Genomic DNA, 20,886 nt, shown 5'->3' with positions numbered 1-20,886 from the left:
GTCAAGATGAAAAAATGCAAAAACCTGACCGGGGGACCTTTTCGGGTACCATTCCGCGGCTCTACCGACCGCTTACACATTTTCACCTTAAATAGTGAAAAGTATCTCTAGAGGCAGCCAATCATTTTTGCTCTTTGTTATAACTTATACGTAGAAGTAAAGAAGTGCAAATCAACAGGAAATAGACAAGGTTAAGAGAAAATGAAATCCTGGTAATTGAAATGGGAAACCATTGCCACTGGGTCACATGTTCACTGTTATAACCGTAAATGCCTGAGGTACAACGTGTCTCATTATTTACCAGGGAACAGCTACTTGTATATATTATTAGACCCTTTACAATATTTTCAATCTTTATTTGTAACAAATTTAAATGAATTGATCCGAAGCATCTATCAACAGTTAAAATGTCCTTGGGTGAAAGACGAAGCGTACTAGCTCTTGTCTAGTAGTGTTCCACTACTAAAATGTACCATTTTAAGGCAAATGAAACCACTATATACATATACACATGTATACAGTGTCGGTATACCACTGTGGTCAGGATAAAAACGGAGATAATTGGCTTTTTAACATGCTTTTCAAAATAATAAATTCAAAAGATAATGTTTTGTTCCCAATTTGGGTAAAACGATGATGTGATCTTTAAAGATATGTTAAGCTCCACATTTGATATTCAAAAATAGTGGATAACTACTATACAGTATTTAGAGTAAAAACAGGGCACAGGAGATATGTTACGATTTAAACTCTACAAACTATAGGTAAAAAACAATATGAATATATAATTGAAATGTGTCAGTAAAATACCGGCACTTATTTCTAGCAAAGGGAAAATATTCTTTTCTGAGTGGTCATTTTTTGTAAAAAAGGTAGACATGTTTTTCAACTGTTGATATCTTGGTAAAATCTATGAAGTATCTTGAATTTTGGATTTAGAATGGTGAAGTTCTTTTTGCTGGCTTATTTTGTTTAAGTGAGCCGTGTGTCTAACGTCTATTAAAAGAAGATATATATACAAGTATATTGCACATGAATTAGTTTAAACTTTATTTATTCAATAAATTGTACACAAAATGGCATTTACAAACATTTCACAGCTATGTAATCAAGACTGGATTTGAAAAGAAGGTAAGCAATACTTATATCATTTTCCCTCAAATAAAAGTATTTTCAAAAGATGCAAAAATGTTGCGTTTGAATGTAAGCTCTTTGAATGTACAACAAAGAATAAGAGAATAATTGATTGTTGAATTATCACTAAAGAGAAACTTAGATAACTTATGGAGACATGCTAAAAAGAAGAACGTAAGGAAAGATACGATTGAATATACATTTGTATCCGAAATAAAAAAAAAACTCCCGTGGAGTTTACAGACATGTTGTGTACATTTGAAATTCCTCCTTGAAATTTATTTTTTTAGGGCTGAGATATAACAAATGAACGTGTCTCAAACGCAATCTTTAAAAAGTGAAGTTTAAAACATTTTATTCATAAAAAGCGTAGATTTCTTCAATAGTTTTAAAAAATACAAACAAATTGATTTAAATAAACGAGAGCCATTGGAAATTCTTGACATCGTATAACAAACACACTTGATAAATTTTTTAATTGTTACACTTGTTTAACATATCTATACACGACCAAATATTTAACACGTCCTCCTTGTAACCGGCCTGCATAGCATGTATGTACATTTTTTCTTTTTGGTATCTAAACAATGTTTTGCTTCATTAGTTATCTCCTGCCAATCACCGTCACTGAACGTTTCATACTTCAATCCTGGAATCTTATGCAGGACATATCCAAACAACAAAATGTCATCGAGATGAAAAAACGGCGACTTAGAGGCGGATAGCTATAAAGATGGTAATATATCATTCATCATACTCACAAACTTTCCTTTGCAAAATTTCAGATATCTTTTAACTCCTTTGAAATGACTTTCATTGACATACCATTTTGATGTAAAATCTCTGTGTATAAGATCGGATTTGTATTCACAATAAACGTTTGCCTTTTGCAGCGCTTTAGAATGTTTTAATTTATAGATATATGGAAAGATATTAACTACAATGTCGTCATCTACTTTCAGAATCATTTCCGCATTGTGACATCTCTCCGTAATCCATTTAAACCCCATCACACCTTTATGTGTAAGATTGGTGTAGGAATTTTTAAAATCTCCTTGTACAATATCCTTATACATTTCGAACTCCATTTCAAGCGCAGATTGGACAACGTGACTCACAGTTCTGCCGACAAGAAACACAACTCTGACAGTTGCTAGTAATACGTGTTGTTTGTCAAAGTTGCTCTTATACTCTGTCTCCGTTCAAAATGGTCTGTCGCTGAATTAACTACAACAAGCACCGTAAGATTCTTCACAGAACGGCAAAGATGACGGTTCTCAATAAGATATGGTGTACTCTTGAATGTGTTCCAAAATATGTACACTTAGGTTTAACACTTCAAGAGAATTTAGACTACTCTGTCACAGCAAAGTTTGTTGCTCAGTCAGCCAGCCGAGCTTTAGGTCTCTTAATAGCTAAATACAAGTCTCTAGGGGGAATGCCTTACAATGTCTTTACTAAGTAATTTGTCTCGCTGGTTTGGTCAGTGGTAGCATATGGAGCAGCTATATGGAAACAAATCGTTTTCCTGTATTGACTCAATTCAACACCGTGCTATGCGTCTTTTCTTAGGGACATCCCGTTTCTCTCCGTCAGCAGCCCTGATAGGTGATATGGGCTGGCAACCAACTTTCAGTAGACATATGATAAGTGTTTCTAATTTTAGGCACAGGCTATGTATGATGCCTAGGTCCAGAACAAACTATAAAGTTTTTATGTATGCTAATACAGTTGGTAGTACAAGATGTAAAAACTGGTGTTTCAGAAAAAAAAAACAAATTTATATGATCTTGAATGTACAGAATTTTGTAATATTGATAATATGGTATCAAAAAAAAGCTATGTTAGAAAAAGTTCAATCTAGAACAATGCAATGTTAATGTTACATCTGAAAGAATTAGAAGCGGGGTCGGTGGCAACAAACTGCGCCCATATAGGCAGTTTAAGACAACTTTTGGAACTGAGGAATATTGTAAAATCATACTTCCGCGTTGCCACAGGTCCGCTTTTGCTAAGTTCATATGTGGAACTGCACCACTAAGAATAGAGACAGGTAGATATGAACGCCTACCAGTAAATGAAAGGATTTGTCCTTTTTGTAGTGACAAGGTAGAAAGTGAATTTCATGCTGTAATGGAATGTTTTATGTATGAAGATATTCGTGTAGATCTATTTGAAAAAAGTGAGTGTCAAAAACCCACAATTTCACACAATGACAACTATGGAGAAGTTTATTTTTATATTCTCAAATACGAGTTGTGTACGGTATATTGCCAAATCCTGCTTTGACATACTTAAGACAAGGGTAACTTTCCTTTACATATAAGAACATGCAAATTGCTCTCTTTTTCTGATGTGTCTTTTTATATGTTTTTGTTTTAATTTAAAATATGTATATTGTATATAAAAGAATAATAGGTAAATGTTTTTACTGAAATGTAGGTTTTAGGATAAATATTTTAACCAGACTAAGACTGTAATCTCACATTGTTATCAATTTTTCAAAAGTGAATGCTGTTTTATAGTTTAAATAGTCCTAGATAAATTTAATTAGACAGTATAAAAATATAATAAAACAGTCTTAGTAAATATTATTTGGCAAGATATGGTTTTAAAAATGTCATTAATTGACTTATATAAGTTTTAATGGTCATATTTATTACATATTGGACAAATACAATGTATATGTTGCTTCTGTATAAAACATTCATTGACTAAGCCAATATATTGTATGGATAAAACAGGTCTTCATGTAAATTATGTTGGAGAAAACAAATCGTTGATATACTGAAGTTAGTTATATTTAGAGATTGTAAATTATCAGGTGTAATAGATGACATTCTTTTCAAGGTTAAATGATTTATAGTGATCAATTTTTCTTCTTACCATTTGCATTTAAACATTTTAGTATCGTTTTATTCATTGTACCACAATGTAACCTTCTGTAGGAAAAACATGCAATAGTTTGAATATATTGAGGTCATATGTTTTTTAATACAACAACCTTTTAATGAATGATAATTGTGTAGCTAGGGGGGAAAACTCTTCAGTGCATAACACATTAACTGCTGTGATATGGTCTGTGGAGTTGTCTCCCTTAGAGGTAAAAGTAAATGGTCTCTTGTAATTCTTTTAGAATGTCTTTTCATGTACTTTATGTTTGTGTTTAACGTTTTATATGTAATTTTATGTATACATGTAAAGATGAGACGGAAATAAAGAAATTATATTACTTATGGTTAATGGAACGCTAGGGTTAGAAGCATTTATTAGTCGAAATAAATATGGCTATACTTTGACTGGATACCTCAAATCTTTAGCATCTTCAATATAAGCATCGGTGTCCAGTTTTAAATGTTCAGTCTGATATTGCTCCAAAACCAGCAATAAATTCGTAAATATTACAAATATTAACATTGTAATTGTGGCAAAAACCGTGCATTTCTTTACCCGTCGAAGCGTGGCCAGATTTGACATACTGTTTATTGACTTTATAATGTAATTAGCTGGAACCTTCATGTTTTGGTTTGAAACGTACCATTAAAATAAATCCTTTTTGCTTTGCTTGTTTCAATTCTCTAAATTCTATTTTAAGGAACCAGGAGTATGCGTATCAGGATTCAGAGAGTTCGGGTAAAAATCAGAGCTATGATCTGAAACAAAAAAAAGCAACAACGTTTTATTAACCTTGTATAATAGAGACAGTTTTAAAAAGAACTGTTCTTGTTAAGTGTTTTGTTTTTGAAGTGATGGCTAATGTAGTAATAGTACTCGTTAGTTAAATTGATGATGATGATGATGGTGATAATGTTGTTGTTTATACTGGTGATAAAAACGATAACAGAACAGAAATGAAAATTTATTTTAGATTTAAGCATTACAGCTTATCATCATCAACCATTATTTGTTTTGTTTTGTTTTGGGTTTTACGTCACATCGACACAGTATAGGTCATATCGCGATGTTCCAGCTTTACTGGTGGATAGGTGCCCTTCGTGCATTATTTCAGGCACGAACGGGCACCCGAGTAGAACCACCGACGTTCCGTAAGCTCATCAACCACTAAGTATATGCATATACAAAAATTACAAATAAATAAGTAGCATACTAACATCATGGATTGAATTATATACATTATTAAAGTTAGATATACGTGTATTTAATTTGTTTTAAAGGGATATTCGGGCAAATTAATGACAAAAATGTAAAAATTATCTAATATACTCAAACCACGCTAAATGACATTTCGTAAAGTCCCAGCACGAATTTCTGTATACATTATATATATTTTGGGTTTGAAGCTTAAATATTTCCAAATATGTTGAACGAAATTTGGACGCCGGACAGAATCACCGAGTCGTTTTAAAACAAGTCACGTGACTTGAACAAACCCTGAAACCTACAATAACAAATCTTGTTGGTATTGTATAATTGAGACAATTCTAAGTCATTCATTTGACATGTTCTTTAATGTTTACAAAGTTCACTGTGACAACTATTGTAAAATCTGAACACTCTAACCTGACCCACGTCGGCCAAGTTAGGAAACAACTATTTTATTCTCTATAAGGAAAAAAGATTTGTCCTAGAGACTGCCTAGTGTATTCATTTTGAGGACATTTACATAATAATGAATGAAAAATTCAAAACGACGAAATGGAAATTTTGCCTGTGTTGCACATGAGAGAGTACACATCTATATAATGATACAAATTATTTAATTTTATAAAAATGATAACGATAAATAAGAATTAATTAAAATATAAGAAAACACGTTCAAATTGTTCGTTTCCGCTTATGAATGATTCAAAATAATATATTTTACCTGAAATATTTACCTGATGATAATAATGATTTACCATGTACAATATTTTATTATCTAAAATGTGAAAATATTTTATTCACTAAGCCCCCTTTCCGAGAATGACAAGATAGATTCTGTTTGATTATTAACTGGTCTTTACTTTTTTTATAGTACAAAACATGTGCACAACGTCATCTTAATTGCAAAACAAACAACCACCAATAATATCTGAATTTTGCTTGTTTCATTCAAGTTATAATACTGCATGTTAGTAACGTCGATGTTTATATTAATCATAAACACGTCCAGGGCAAATGCATGTACATTGTTTGTTTGTTTGTTTAATAGTATTAATAAATCTTCTGTATCAAAAATGTTTAAATCCAGAAATTGTTTATCAGGGCCAACATTATTAATTTAAATCCAAATTTTATAAAAAATAAAACAAATTATAAATTAATCCTCTGAATAGAAAAATAGTACAGTACTATCAACTCTCCAAATAACAATGATAATGCGTTACTTAACTTTCTTAACAACGATTAAGGTAGTACACCCCTAATGGGCACTATAAGGAATTGTAATTTTGACAACATAGGACAGTTATATGCCTTAAATGTCACCTGTGTGCAAAATTTAAACAAAATTTACCGTGTGGTTTATGAGTTATGGACATTTTTATGACCTAAAACTTTGCCATTAGAAAGGATTTTTTCAGAAATGAGGAAACTCTAAATAATCTATAATATCATCATTATGAAAATTGTTTTCCTTTTGCTCATTGTTAAGAAATAAATAATGACATTTAGGTAACAAATTAAACAAGCAAAACGATTGTTTTTAAACGAAATATTTTTAATATGTATAAAAATGTAACCCTACCCCACCCACTTTTAACACTAATTTGACCATTTCCCTATGTAAAAAGCCTTATTTAAAATATTCCTAAAATTTTCCAAAATGAGGGGCTATTTTCAAAGTTTGCCTAAATTTTCTTTAATGTATATTGGTTGGTCTTGCAAAATATAAAATACTTTTACCGTTTAGTTTTTATTTTATTAAACTTTGAAAATATCTGGTATCATATTTGCTATTAAATTTGGCATTATTTAGTTAATAAATACCTACAATAATTATATAATTAAAATAAATCACTTTTTTCTTCCATTGGGGGTCTGAGAGATTAATAAAAAATGTTAAAAAGAAAAAAAAGAAAGAAAAAAAATTGCCCCTTCTGGGGTTTGAACCCACGCCCCCTCAGTTTCAATACACTTTACAGTGATTTTAGCCTATTTGAATACTCTTCAAAGTGGAGACATGCATTAGGGGTGCACTATCTTAAACACACAAGGTATTTTGAATATATATCTGTGATTCAATCTCAAATTTAGATTAAAATCCAAGTTAAATTATTCTTTTGGATCCAAGAATTATTATTAAATTATACCAATGTTTAAAAAAATTTAAATCAAGGCATGATAATCTTCTGGGTCAAAAATTTAAATCAAAGTGTTAATACTATTTCTTATCAACAATTTGATTTTAATAACGATTGATGATAAATTTCCTTTGTAAAAAAGTAAACTTTTTTAAATATCATCTGAATCAGAATTCTTATGGTACAAAAGGAAATGACTATAGAGGGAATAATTATAGAAGTTAAATAAAATACAAATTGAATGCTATGACTTAATCATTTTATTTATAACTATTATAATAACAAAATTAAATGTTATTAATAACAATAAAAGGCGAATCAAAGTTACATTCAAAAATCAATGCCCTGTGACCGACATTTATCAACAAAATACAATATTGCCGAAAAATAATCCTGAACAAGATTTATTTGGCAATTATTATCGGGGATTATTGTGAGTTTTAGTGCTATCTTTTATGGCAAGATAAAATAAACAAATCAAAATATATTTAGGTTCTTGATAGTTTTAAATCAATATATAAAATACTCTTAGGTCACACACATTGATCTTTTGGTTCTTCAAACGTATCAAATATGGGGGTACTGTATAGACGAAAAGTTGCCATACCTAGTGTGCTTATAATTGTATTTCATAGATACATTAGGTAAATGAATTTATTACTATACATTTTAGTACCCAGACAAAATTTCCGAAAAGGCTCCCTTTAAAAATGTAATATGCAGAATATGTAATATGCAGAAAAATACAAGCCAATCAAATGGTAAAGCTGGTATATGGTAGTTGAAAATTCTGAATTGTTTTGCACTGAATTACATCACAATAATGATAAATTTCCATCAAAACTTCCGTAAATCATTGTGAATGTTTCATCGTTTATAACAGATGATTTCGTGTTTATATTTAAGAAAAAAATGTTTAATTACATGAACAAGTTTAAGTTACTCCACTGAGGTCAAAAACATAAAAGCCATAATTTGAATTTCGTACATAGATCATTTCGGGCACTTAGTTTAAGAAGAAAGACATGCGAAAGAAGATACTTAAGAAATATACTAAAAAAACGAAAGTCGTATTTTTGTTCTAGTCCTAGAAAAGCGTTGCAATGCTTTTCAATTTTGGGTCATTTTTCACAAATTATTCTGGAAAGAAACGGAGGTAACGAATGATCTGAAATTTATACACAACCTCGATCTCGATCAACTTTATCTCGAGAAATATGTCAAAATCTCCGGTGGAGTCCCTCTACCGTTGAACAGACATGTTGTGTCAATTTAAAATACCTCCTTGTAATTTATTATTTGAGTGTTTAAATATGAGACATACTTCCCAACAATAATCTTGTTTTAGTTTTTATGTAACGTTCTCGAAAATAAAATGAACATGTCTCAAACGCAATCTTTAAAATGTGAATTCAAGTAGATTGTTTAAAACATTTTATTTATAGAAAGCGTAGATTTCTTTAATAGCTTTAAAAAGATACAAACAGTTTGATTTAAATAAACGAATGCCATTAGAAATTCTTGACATCATATAACAAACACTTTTTGATGAAATATTTAATTGTTTAACTTGTTTAACATATCTTCACACGTCTTATTTGTGTAATTTAGGCTTAAAATTAGTAAATTTTTAATAAAAGGATATTTCTACTGAATGATACACTTAGTATAACTATTATTCAGTCTTGTGTTGGCTATGCTTTATCTTTAAAGTGTTTGACTACTTTCGACCAAATATTTAATACGTCCTCCTTGTAACCGGCCTGCATGGCAATGTATGTACATTTTTCATTTTTGGTATCTAAACAGTGTTTTGCTTCATTAGTTACCCCCTGCCAATCACCGTCACTGAACGTTTCATACTTCAATCCTGGAATCTTATGCAGGACATATCCAAACAACAAAACGTCATCGAGATGAAAAAACGGCGACTTCGAGGCGGATAGATATAAAGATGGCATTATATCATTCGTCATACTCACAAACTTTCCTTTGCAAAATTTCAGATATCTTTTTACTCCTTTGAAATGACTTTCATCAACATACCATTTTGATGTAAAATCTCTGTGTATAAGATCGGATTTGTATTCACAATATACGTTTGCCTTTTGCAGCGCTTTAGAATGTTTTAATTTATAGATATATAGAAACATATTAACTACAATGTCGTCATCTACTTTCAGAATCATTTCCGCATTGCGACATCTCTCCGTAATCCATTTAAAACCCATCACACCTTTATGTGTAAGATTGTTGTAGGCATCTATAAAATCTCCTTGTACGATATCTTTATACTTTTCGAACTCCATTTCAAGCGCAGATTGGACAACGTGACTCACAGTTCTGCCAACAAGAAACACAACTCTGACTGTTGCTAAATACGAGTAATACGTGTCGTTTGTCCAAGTTGCTCTTATACTCTGTCTCTGTTCAAAATGGTCTGTCGCAGAATTAACTACAACAAGCACCGTAAGATTCTTCACAGAACGACAAAGATTTCGGTTCTGAATAAGATATGTTGCACTTATGGTCAATGGAACGCTCGGGTTAGAAGCATTTATTAGTCGAAATAAGTACGGCTGTACTTTGACTGGATACCTCAAATCTTTAGCATCTTCAAAATAAGCATCAGTGTCCAGTTTTAAATGTTCAGTCTGATATTGCTCAAAAACCGGCAATAAATTCGTAAATATTACAAATACTAGCATTGTGATTGTGGCAAAAATCGTGCATTTCTTTACCCGTCGAAGCGTGGCCAGATTTGACATACTGTTTATTGACTTTATAATGTAATTAGCTGGAACCTTCATTTTTTTGGTTTGAAACGTACCATTAACATAAATCCTTTTTGCTTTGCTTATTTCAATTTTCTAAATTCTTTTTTAAGGAACCAGGAGAATGTGTAGCCGGATTCAGAGAGTTCAGGTAAAAATCAGAGTTATGATCTGAAACAAAAAAAGCAACAACGCTTTATCAACCTTGTATAATAGAGACAGTTTTAAAAAGAACTGTTCTTGTTAAGTGTTTTGTTTTTGAAGTGATGGCTAATGTAGTAATACTACTCGTTAAAATGATGATGATGTTGTTGTTGATACTGGTGATAAAAATGATAACAGAACAGAACTGAATTTATTTTAGATTTAAACATTACAGCTTATCATCATCAACCATTAAGTATATAGAGGATATTCAAGTTTTTTCTATAAATACATGATTTATTTTCATCGAGTGGTATGAAAATAAATATTTCATGAGTGGCGATAGCCACGAGTGAAATATGGTAATTTTCATGCCACAAGATGAAAATAAATCATGTATTTATAGAAAAGACTTGAATTTTCTGTTTATTATATACATTTTTCTCTTTCTGGACATTAAAATTTGCAAGACTTTCCCTTAAATTTTGAGTACTGGCAGAATTTAAAATAAAGTAGTCCGGCAAGACACCAGTGAAAATACGGAAAATATGTTTCACTGCAGTGAAAAATAAATTTTTACAGTGAAAATACGGAAAATGAAAATACGCATTTCATTTCATCAATATTTCTCAATATTTCATTACAAAGTATATAATAAATGCATATACAATAGTTACAAATAAATAAGTAGCATACTAATATCATGGATTGAATAATATACATTATTACGGTTAGATGTATTTAATTTGTTTTAAAGGGATACTCGGGCATATTAATTACAAAAATGTAAAAATTATCTAATGTACTCAAACCACGCTAAATGGCATTTCGTAAAGTCCCAGCACGAATTTCTGTATACATTCTATATATTTCGGGTTTGAAGCTTAAATATTTCCAAATATGTTGAACGAAATTTGGACGCCGACAGAATCACCGAGTCGTTTTAAAACAAGCCACGTGACTTGAACAAACCCTGAAACCTACAATAACAGATCTTGTGCGTATTGTATAATTGAGACAATTCTAAGTCATTCATTTGACATGTTCTTTAATGTTTACAAAGTTCACTCTGACAACTATTGTAAAATCTGAACACTCTAACCTGACCCAAGTGGGCCAAGTTAGGTAACAACTATTTTATTTTTTATAAGGAAAAAAAGATTTGTCCCTGAGACTGCCTAGTGTATTCATTTTGAGGACATTTACATAATAATGAATGAAAAATTCAAAACGACGAAATGAAAATTTTGCCTGTGTTGCACATGAGAGAGTACACATCTATATAATGAAACATTGTATTTAACTTTATAAAAATGATAACGATAAATAAGAATTAATTAAAATATAAGAAAACACGTTCAAATTGTTCGTTTCCGCTTATGAATGATTCAAATTAAAATAATATATTTTACCTGAAATATTTACCTGGTGATAATAATGATTTACCATATACAGTATTTTTTTATTTAAAATGTGAAAATATTTTATTCACTTAGCCCCCTTTCCGAGAATGACAAGATAGATTTTGTTTGATTATTAACTGGTCTTTTCTTTTTAAAGTACAAAACATGTGTACAACGTCATCTTAATTGCAAAACAAACAACTAGCAATAATATCTGAATGTTGCTTGTTTCATTCAAGTTATAATACTGCATGTTAGTAACGTCGATGTTTATATTAATCATAAACACGTCTGGGGCAAATGCATGTAAATTGCTTGTTTGTTTTATATTAATTTTAAGAAGAAATTGAGCAGTATTATAACTGCGCTATAAAAATTTTGGTCAGGTATTATGGCCGTGTATAAACAGTTGTTTGCCATAGCAACTCAGGTCCTATTTAAGCTTTCATGTTATCCATTTCTTTTGAGTTGAATGATCTGTCATTCAATCGGTAAATATTCATGAATACAGTAAACTTCGGCAAATAGACATTGTGATACAAAGAAAACTTTGTGTTTTTTGCCATTTTAACATTATTTGTTTGCTATTGAAACAGAAGATTGAGGGGCATTATTTGCTACAGGGTGATTGTTCACATTATAAATGAGCAACACGCTATCTTTTGAACAAACATGCGGAAAATGATCGTTAAAGATATATCATTATGGATGAATGGAAATTGTGCTATTTGTATGAAACAAAAACAAAAAAAAACCCTTCATCATACTTATTTTTATTATTGCTTTTTAGCTCACCTGAGCTTGCTCAGGGTGAGCTATTAGGATCGGTGAATGTCCGTCGTCCGTCGTACGTCCACAATTGCTTGTGAACACACTAGCGGTCACACTTATGACTCAATCATCATCAAACTTTGTCAGGATGCTTGTTTAGTCAATTGCTCGGATGAGTTGGAAACTGAGTCATTTCGGATGGAAAACTAGGTCAAAGGAGCTAAAAATAGAATAACATTGTGAACACTCTAGTGGTAACATTTTTGCCCTAATCATCATTAAACTTGGTCAGGATGTTTGTCTAGGTGATAGCTCGGATGAGTTCGAACATGGGTCATCTTGGATGAAAAAGTAGGTCACCGGAGCTAAAAATAGAAAAACCTTGTTAACACTCTAGCGGTCACATTTTTGTATCAGTCATCATCAAACTTGTTTTCAGGATGCTTATCTAGTTGATAGCTCGAATGAGTTCGAACATGGGTCATCTCGGATGAAAAAGTAGGTCACCGGAGCTAAAAATAGAAAAATCTTGTTAACACTCTAGCGGTCACATTTTTGTATCAATCATCATCAAACTTGGTCAAGATGCTTGTCTAGGTGATAGCTCGGATGAGTTCGAACATGGGTCATCTCGGATGAAAAAGTAGGTCACCGGAGCTAAAAATAGAAAAACCTTGTTTACACTCTAGCGGTCACATTTTTGCATCAATCATCATCAAACTTGGTCAGGATGCTTATCTAGTTGATAGCTCGGATGAGACGAACATGGGTCATATCGGATGAAAAAGTAGGTCACCGGAGCTAAAAATAGAAAAACCTTGTTAACACTCTAGCGGTCACATTTTTGCATCTGTCATCATCAAACTTGGTCAAGATGCTTGTCTAGGTGATAGCTCGGATGAGTTCGAACATGGGTCATCTCGGATGAAAAACTAGGTCACCGGAGCTAAAGATAGAAATACCATGTTAACACTCTAGAGGTCACATTTTTGCCTCATTCATCATCAAACTTGGTCAGGATGTTTGTCTAGGTGATGGCTCGGATTAGTTCGAACATGGGTCATCTCGGATGAAAAAGTAGGTCACCGGAGCTAAAAATAGAAAACATTGATTACACTCTAGCGGTCACATTTTTGCATCAACCATCATCAAACTTGATCAAGATGCTTGTCTAGGTGATAGCTCGGATGAGTTCGATTATGGATCATCTCGGATGAAAAACTAGGTCACCGGAGCTAAAAATAGAAAAACCTTGTTAACACTCTAGAGGTCACAATTTTGACTCAATTGTCATCAAACTTGGTCAGGAAACTTGTCTAGGTCATTGCTGGGAATAAATCAAACATGTCTCATCTCAGATGAAAACTAGGTCACAGGAGCTAAAAATAGAAAAATCTTGTTAACAGTCTAGTGGCTACTGTTGTGATCCAAATATTCTGTTAATTGGTCTGGAAGTTTGTTTTGATGATTTCTAAGTCAAGATCGAACATGTGTCATCTTGGATGAAAAACTAGGTCACAGCGCCCAAATATGGGAAAACCTTGTTAACATTCTAGTGGTCACATTTTCGACTCAATTATTATCAAACTTGGTCAGGATGCTTGTCTAGGTAATTGCTTGGATGAGTTCGAAATCGCATGTGAAACTAGGTCACCGGAGCTAAAAATAGAAAAATCTTGTTAACACTCAAGTTGCTACTGTTTTGATCCAAGTATCCTGGAAATTGGTCTGAAAGTTTGTTTTGATGATTTTTTAGGTCAAGTTTGAATATGTGTCACCTGGGTAAAAAACTAGGTCGCACTGCTCAAATATGGATAATCCTTGTTTACACTGTAGTGGTCACATTTTTGACTCACCTGTCATGAGACTTGGTCAGAATGCTTGTCTAGGTAATTGTTTGGATGAGTATGATAAGTCAGGTGAGCGATCTAGGGCCATCATGGCCCTCTTGTTTTTGAAACTATACGTTTTTGATATGCAGTATCGTGCTCTTTATAATGACTCTGCAAAAATTGTTGTAAATATTGCGCGCGTGTTTCCGGGCATCAGTAAAGAAACAGTTACATTCTCTTTACGATTTGATAATTCCATAATCCAAAAAAATGAAGACTTTTGTTGTAAATGTTATATACAAATGTAGTTCAATCTATTGTATACAAAAGCAAACCATCATGAATTGGAATATTACCAGTATATTTTAACAGAATATTAAGTGATTTAAAAACTACAAACATAACATAACGGTCCCTGTGGTCTACATGGCGCACGCCGTTGCTCTTTTTATACGAGGGTTGTTCAAAAAGTAATAGGACTGCAGCTCTACTGTTCATCTTTTTATTTTAAGTGACGTCGAATCATTGTTATTTTAGACGCCGTTGAATATATTGCAGAATAAACCAGAGAAAACATATCAGTGATAAATGTTGTATACATGATATTTATTTTATGTAAAAAATGTAAGTTTTGTTAATTCATACGTAACTTCATACGATTACTAATCCTGTCATTACATGTGTCATAAATAATGTTCTGATTATTGCAATATATAGTTTACTTACTTAATTTAAAAGTCAACGTTTATTTCATATACCGTTTGATGTATCGCTTTGAAACATCAAGACTTGTTTATGACCATCATTCCCCCTTCCAGGCAAGAAGTCATAACTCTGTCATGGATTTTCATAAAATTATGCTTCTTTTTCGACTTAGAAGTACGATTTAGTTGTTCTCCTCTCCCGCTTATTTCATATATCCTGTAAAAGAAATCGCTTTGAAACGTTTAATGCTTGCTGGTTACCATCTTTCCCACTTCCAGACAAGATGCTTTAACTCTTGTAATAGATTTTGACAAAACCATACCTGTTTTCGACTTAGAATTTAGTTTACTTTGAACTATCTATCTCTTATATCCTTAGATATACAGTCGACTCCGGTTATAACGAACTCAATGGGACATTAAAATATCGTTCGTTATATCCGAAGTTCGCTAAAAGCGAAGTAGCAACAACTTGCTTACTTTTTTTTATGGGGAAATTTGCTTTGAAAAAGCCATATTTTTCACTGGTTACTGGTTTAACCGGTATTTTACTGCAGCGGTTATAAATATTTAATGGTTATTTAATGCAAGGAATCTTATTGAACGATATATTATGTACATGGTACATGCATTTATTCATGTAGTACTTGTCTATAAAGTGCTAACCATTTGTATTCTTTTGCTATTTGTTTATTATCGTTTGGTTAATATTGCAAACAAAAACAATCGATTATTTGGTAATTATCGGGTATTTACATCAATCAACTGAGGGTGCGAAATACAAATTTTCCGTAACAAGTAGGAAATTATGTTGTGAGAACATTAATCAAAATCTTTATTCCCTGGAGCCATAACTTACCGATTGTATAATTATCGGACAGCGTTATTCATGTACTGATCCTAATCGGGCGCATCCCGTTATTTCAATTATAACAGTTTGTTATAACCAAGGAAATTTACATGTTTTCCGTTATTTGGGGCTTGTAAAAATGGTTCGTTATAGCCGAAAATTCGTTATAAGCGAGTACGTATTAAGCGATGAGATTTAATATAAAATAAAAAAGGAATCGGCCGGGGATGTCAGATTTAGTTCGCTATTAACGATAATTCGTTATAAGCGAGTTCGTTATAAGTGGAGTCGACTGTATTGCTTTGAAACTTTGAATACTTTTCTGTCGTCATCATTTCCACTTCCAAGCAAGAGGACATACCTCTGATATGGATTTAGACAAAATCATTCCCAATTTGTTCTAAGAATATCGGTCAAGTTTTTCGTACAACCCTGTTTATTTCCTATACCCTTTGAAGTCTTGCTTTAAAACATAAAAAAACTTTTGTGACCATCATCCACAACCGACGTCAGGAGGTCACAACACTGTCATGGATTTAAAAAAGAAACCCCACCTTTTTGGGCTTAAAAGTTTTTTTTTTATCATCCCACTTGTTTCTTGCCCCCTGTAAAGCATTTTTGTAACTTGAGGAAGTCTTGTTTGTGACCAAGAGTATATAACTCTATAATGGATATTGACAAAATTGCCCCCCTTTACGACTAAGAGTTTCGGTTACGTTTTGCACACCACCAAGCTTATTTCCTATACTCTTTGAGGTATTGCCTTAAATTAAAAACCATCATCCCAAACTCCCAGGCAAGTATTTATAATAAGCTAGCATGCTGTCAGACGGATATCTCTTGTTTTCAGGTTTTTGTGAAAGTCACAAAACTGAATTATTTACATTCTAGCGAAATCACTCAGCTTACAGGCTTTGCCTATCTGACTTATTGCTCGCTTGGTTTTGCTGTACTTTATTTACTTCCTCTGCGTTCTCGAGCTCACACTTTCGCTCCAGTTCATTTTTTCAATCGTTTCATCCCTATATGTTTGTTCCTTTCTTCATAAAATACTTGCTGGCTTTCTCACTGACTTACTTCAATGATTAACCCCTCACTCATAAACGAACGAAGGAAAAAACGGAAGAACGTAGGAAAGAACGAACGGAATTATAGAAAATAAGTGTACAATGAATTGGTCTGTTAAGTAAGATATGTATTACAATAAAAATGCTTTTATAATAAGATCATAATCAGACATTACAACAATAAAGCTGAGGAAGAATTGCAAATGGATGTTAATGGCAAGTGCGAGATACATGATCCGATATTACATAATTATAATATCATAGCCGATAATAAAATGTTCTAGAACAAAATGTTATTATTCGTCGTCCCATAAATGTTCATACTATATAACCTAGAATGTTAACTAGATTTTTTCAAACAAAGTTTTATAAAAATATCCAAGTGATACATTAATATTGCGTCTTTCAATACTTGAAATACTAATGGCACATTAAATATACAAATGACACATGTAGTAAAATTATGCTTAACTTAAAACACCTTTTCAAAAAAAAAAATTTACGGGAACAACAAAACACAAAACGGTTTAAAAAGTATAAGGTTAATCTATGCACAGCATTTCCTGTAAGTTAAATTAAGTTAATAACTAGAAATATATATAAATATAAGAAATATAAATATAAGAAATGAAAGCAATATATGTGATTACTAACATACCGTAAAAGATTATCCATAAACAAGTTAGGTCTTGAACATGTTTTAACATCCACAATATAACAGGTTTGACATTTTTATACCAGGAATAGAAGCTTATAATCATTTATTGTTAGTGTTTCGACGAGTTATTCACAAATTCATTTGTTTTGTAAATGTAAAAAAGGGGGGGGGGGGAATCAGAAGTATTTCACTCGCTATTGTACTTTAACTTCCTTATATGACAAATTTTATCTGCACACGATATGAATAATCTAACATTAATACTGAGCTATTACTAATCGACCACAATCATCCGATAGCAGTTTGTTAAGTCACCAATCTAGTTACCCTGGTGTTCTTTAAGAATGTCACGTTTTCTTTTCTTTTTTTTCAAATTTAAAAAAGATAAAATCGGTTGTTTATCATTGCTCTCATAAAGAATGCTTGAATGATAATTATGTGAAATTCAATAATCATTGCATTCAGATAACTAGCTACATTAAAAGAAAAGATTTAAAATTATTTGTAACTATGTGTTTTGTTTCTTTTATATCATACAGGCGTTTAAAACATCCAAAAGATAAATATGTTATAACGCAGATCCTTGCAATCTGAACCCTTAAAAATAAAAAAAACTGCTAGACTAAAATGATGATGATCGGAATAAAAATCTAAGTGGCTATAAATTAGAACCACGTGATATATTTGTCTAAATTTTGAGTAAGAAAGACATGGAAACCAAAATTATTATTTACGGCGGTAACGCACAGTTATTGCAAACTGCTCACTACAAATTTTGTTAAACTCCAAGCCAGAACGACTATACACTGAAATGACATTAAGTAAGAAAGGACTTTGGTTTGAATTTGATAATTTTGTATTTTTTTTCGATAAGAAAAACCGCACGCTCCAAATGACGTTAAAGAACAACTAATTACCAACGCAAAATATTACGATTTTTTGCCCTAGCGGTTTTCATAGGAAGAAACTCACTACCGTTATTACTCCCTGCATTTTGAACTATAAGTTGCGGAATTTTATATGCCTGCAAGTAACTGTATTCATCATATTGCCAGCAGAATATCCGGCACTTTTCGCTACACGAATGCAAAACTTATAGATAGTTACATCCATATATTCGGCCTACGCTATTTTTCTTGAAGTACTTTAAATAGAAGGTACGTATGCTATTCACATTAGTTGGTACTGGGATATATATATATACATATATATGTGACAAACTCATTATATTTCAATTTTAATTTTCATGTATCAATCTGTCACAGGATGAGAAAAATGAACAACCTGAATTCCGCGGCTCTACCGATCGAGGTATCCGACCACTTACACATTTGCACCTTAAATAGTGAAAAGAATCTCTACACGCAGCCAACCATTTTTGCTCTTTGGTTATAACTTATACATAGGAGTAAAGAAGTATAAATCAATAGGAAATAAACAAGACTAAGAGAAATTAAATACTGGTAAATGAAACGGGAAAATCATTTTCACTGGTCACTGTTATAACCGTAAATGCCTGAGGTACAACGTGTTTCATTATTTACCAGTGAACACCGGAATCAAATACCTACAGCTGTCTGTATAAATAAATAGATCCTTTACAATATATTCGATCTTTATTCGTCACAAATTTAAATGAATTGATCTGAAGCATCTATCAACAGTTAAAATGTCCTTGGGTGAAAGACGAAGCGTACTAGCTCTTGTCTAGTAGTGTTCCACTACTAAAATGTACCATTTTAAGGCAAATGAAACCACTATATACTATACACATGTATACAGTGTCGGTATACCACTGTGGTCAGGATAAAAACGGAGATAATTGGCTTTTTAACATGCTTTTCAAATAATAAATTCAAAAGATAATGTTTTGTTCCCAATTTGGGTAAACGATGATGTGATCTTTAAAGATATGTTAAGCTCCACATTTGATATTCAAAAATAGTGATAACTACTATACAGTATTTAGAGTAAAAACAGGGCACAGGAGATATGTTACGATTTAAACTCTACAAACTATAGGTAAAAACAATATGAATATATAATTGAAATGTGTCAGTAAAATACCGGCACTTATTTCTAGCAAAGGGAAATATTCTTTTCTGAGTGGTCATGTTTTTGTAAAAGGTAGACATGTTTTTCAACTGTTGATATCTTGGTAAAATCTATGAAGTATCTTGAATTTTGGATTTAGAATGGTGAAGTTCTATTTTGCTGGCTTATTTTGTTTAAGTGAGCCGTGTGTCTAACGTCTATTAAAAGAAGATATATATACAAGTATATTGCACATGAATTAGTTTAAACTTTATTTATTCAATAAATTGTACACAAAATGGCATTTACAAACATTTCACAGCTATGTAATCAAGACTGGATTTGAAAAGAAGGTAAGCAATACTTATATCATTTTCCCTCAAATAAAAGTATTTTCAAAAGATGCAAAAATGTTGCGTTTGAATGTAAGCTCTTTGAATGTACAACAAAGAATAAGAGAATAATTGATTGTTGAATTATCACTAAAGAGAAACTTAGATAACTTATGGAGACATTCTAAAAAGAAGAACGTAAGGAAAGATACGATTGAATATACATTTGTATCCGAAATAAAAAAAAACTCCCGTGGAGTTTACAGACATGTCGTGTACATTTGAAATACGTCCTTGAAATTTATTTTTTTAGGGCTGAGATATAACAAATGAACGTGTCTCAAACGCAATCTTTAAAAAGTGAAGTTTAAAACATTTTATTCCTAAAAAGCGTAGATTTCTTCAATAGTTTTAAAAAATACAAATTGATTTAAATAAACGAGAGCCATTGGAAATTCTTGACATCGTATAACAAACACACTTGATAAAATTTTTAATTGTTACACTTGTTTAACATATCTATACACGACCAAATATTTAACACGTCCTCCTTGTAACCGGCCTGCATGGCAATGTATGTACATTTTTCTTTTTTGGTATCTAAACAATGTTTTGCTTCATTAGTTATCTCCTGCCAATCACTGTCACTGAACGTTTCATACTTCAATCCTGGAATCTTATGCAGGACATATCCAAACAACAAAACGTCATCGAGATGAAAAAACGGCGACTTAGAGGCGGATAGATATAAAGATGGTAATATATCATTCATCATACTCACAAACTTTCCTTTGCAAAATTTCAGATATCTTTTAACCTCCTTTGAAATGACTTTCATTGACATACCATTTTTTGATGTAAAATCTCTGTGTATAAGATCGGATTTGTATTCACAAATAAACGTTTGCCATTTGCAGCGCTTTATAATGTTTTAATTTATA

The 20,886-nt window shown here is 31.8% G+C and overlaps 1 protein-coding gene across 2 annotated transcripts; it reads right to left on the bottom strand.

The window, feature by feature from the left end:
• Positions 1-7,451: 7,451 nt before the first annotated feature.
• On the bottom strand, positions 7,452-17,888 carry LOC132757666 (beta-1,3-galactosyltransferase 1-like). Of its 2 annotated transcripts, none has more exons than XM_060749016.1 (2): positions 17,580-17,822; positions 7,452-10,321 (listed from the first exon to the last, which is right to left on the bottom strand). In XM_060749016.1, exon 2 carries the CDS (start codon positions 10,184-10,186, stop codon positions 9,071-9,073), a length of 1,116 nt encoding a protein of 371 aa, XP_060604999.1. In that variant the 5' UTR covers positions 10,187-10,321; positions 17,580-17,822; the 3' UTR covers positions 7,452-9,070. The 2 variants fall into 2 exon arrangements, 1 of the variants encoding a protein (XP_060604999.1); XR_009629486.1 differs by lacking the exon at positions 7,452-10,321 and adding an exon at positions 13,049-15,221 and having other exon boundaries at positions 17,580-17,888.
• Between the last annotated feature and the right edge of the window lie 2,998 nt (positions 17,889-20,886).

This window comes from Ruditapes philippinarum, unplaced genomic scaffold (assembly GCF_026571515.1).
Source record: "Ruditapes philippinarum isolate M1 unplaced genomic scaffold, ASM2657151v2 ctg4573_1_1_1_1, whole genome shotgun sequence".
In the NCBI taxonomy this organism is placed as follows: Eukaryota; Metazoa; Mollusca; class Bivalvia; order Venerida; family Veneridae; genus Ruditapes; species Ruditapes philippinarum.
Note: the sequence above shows the minus strand (reverse complement) of the source record. Positions and strands in the feature narration are given on the sequence as shown.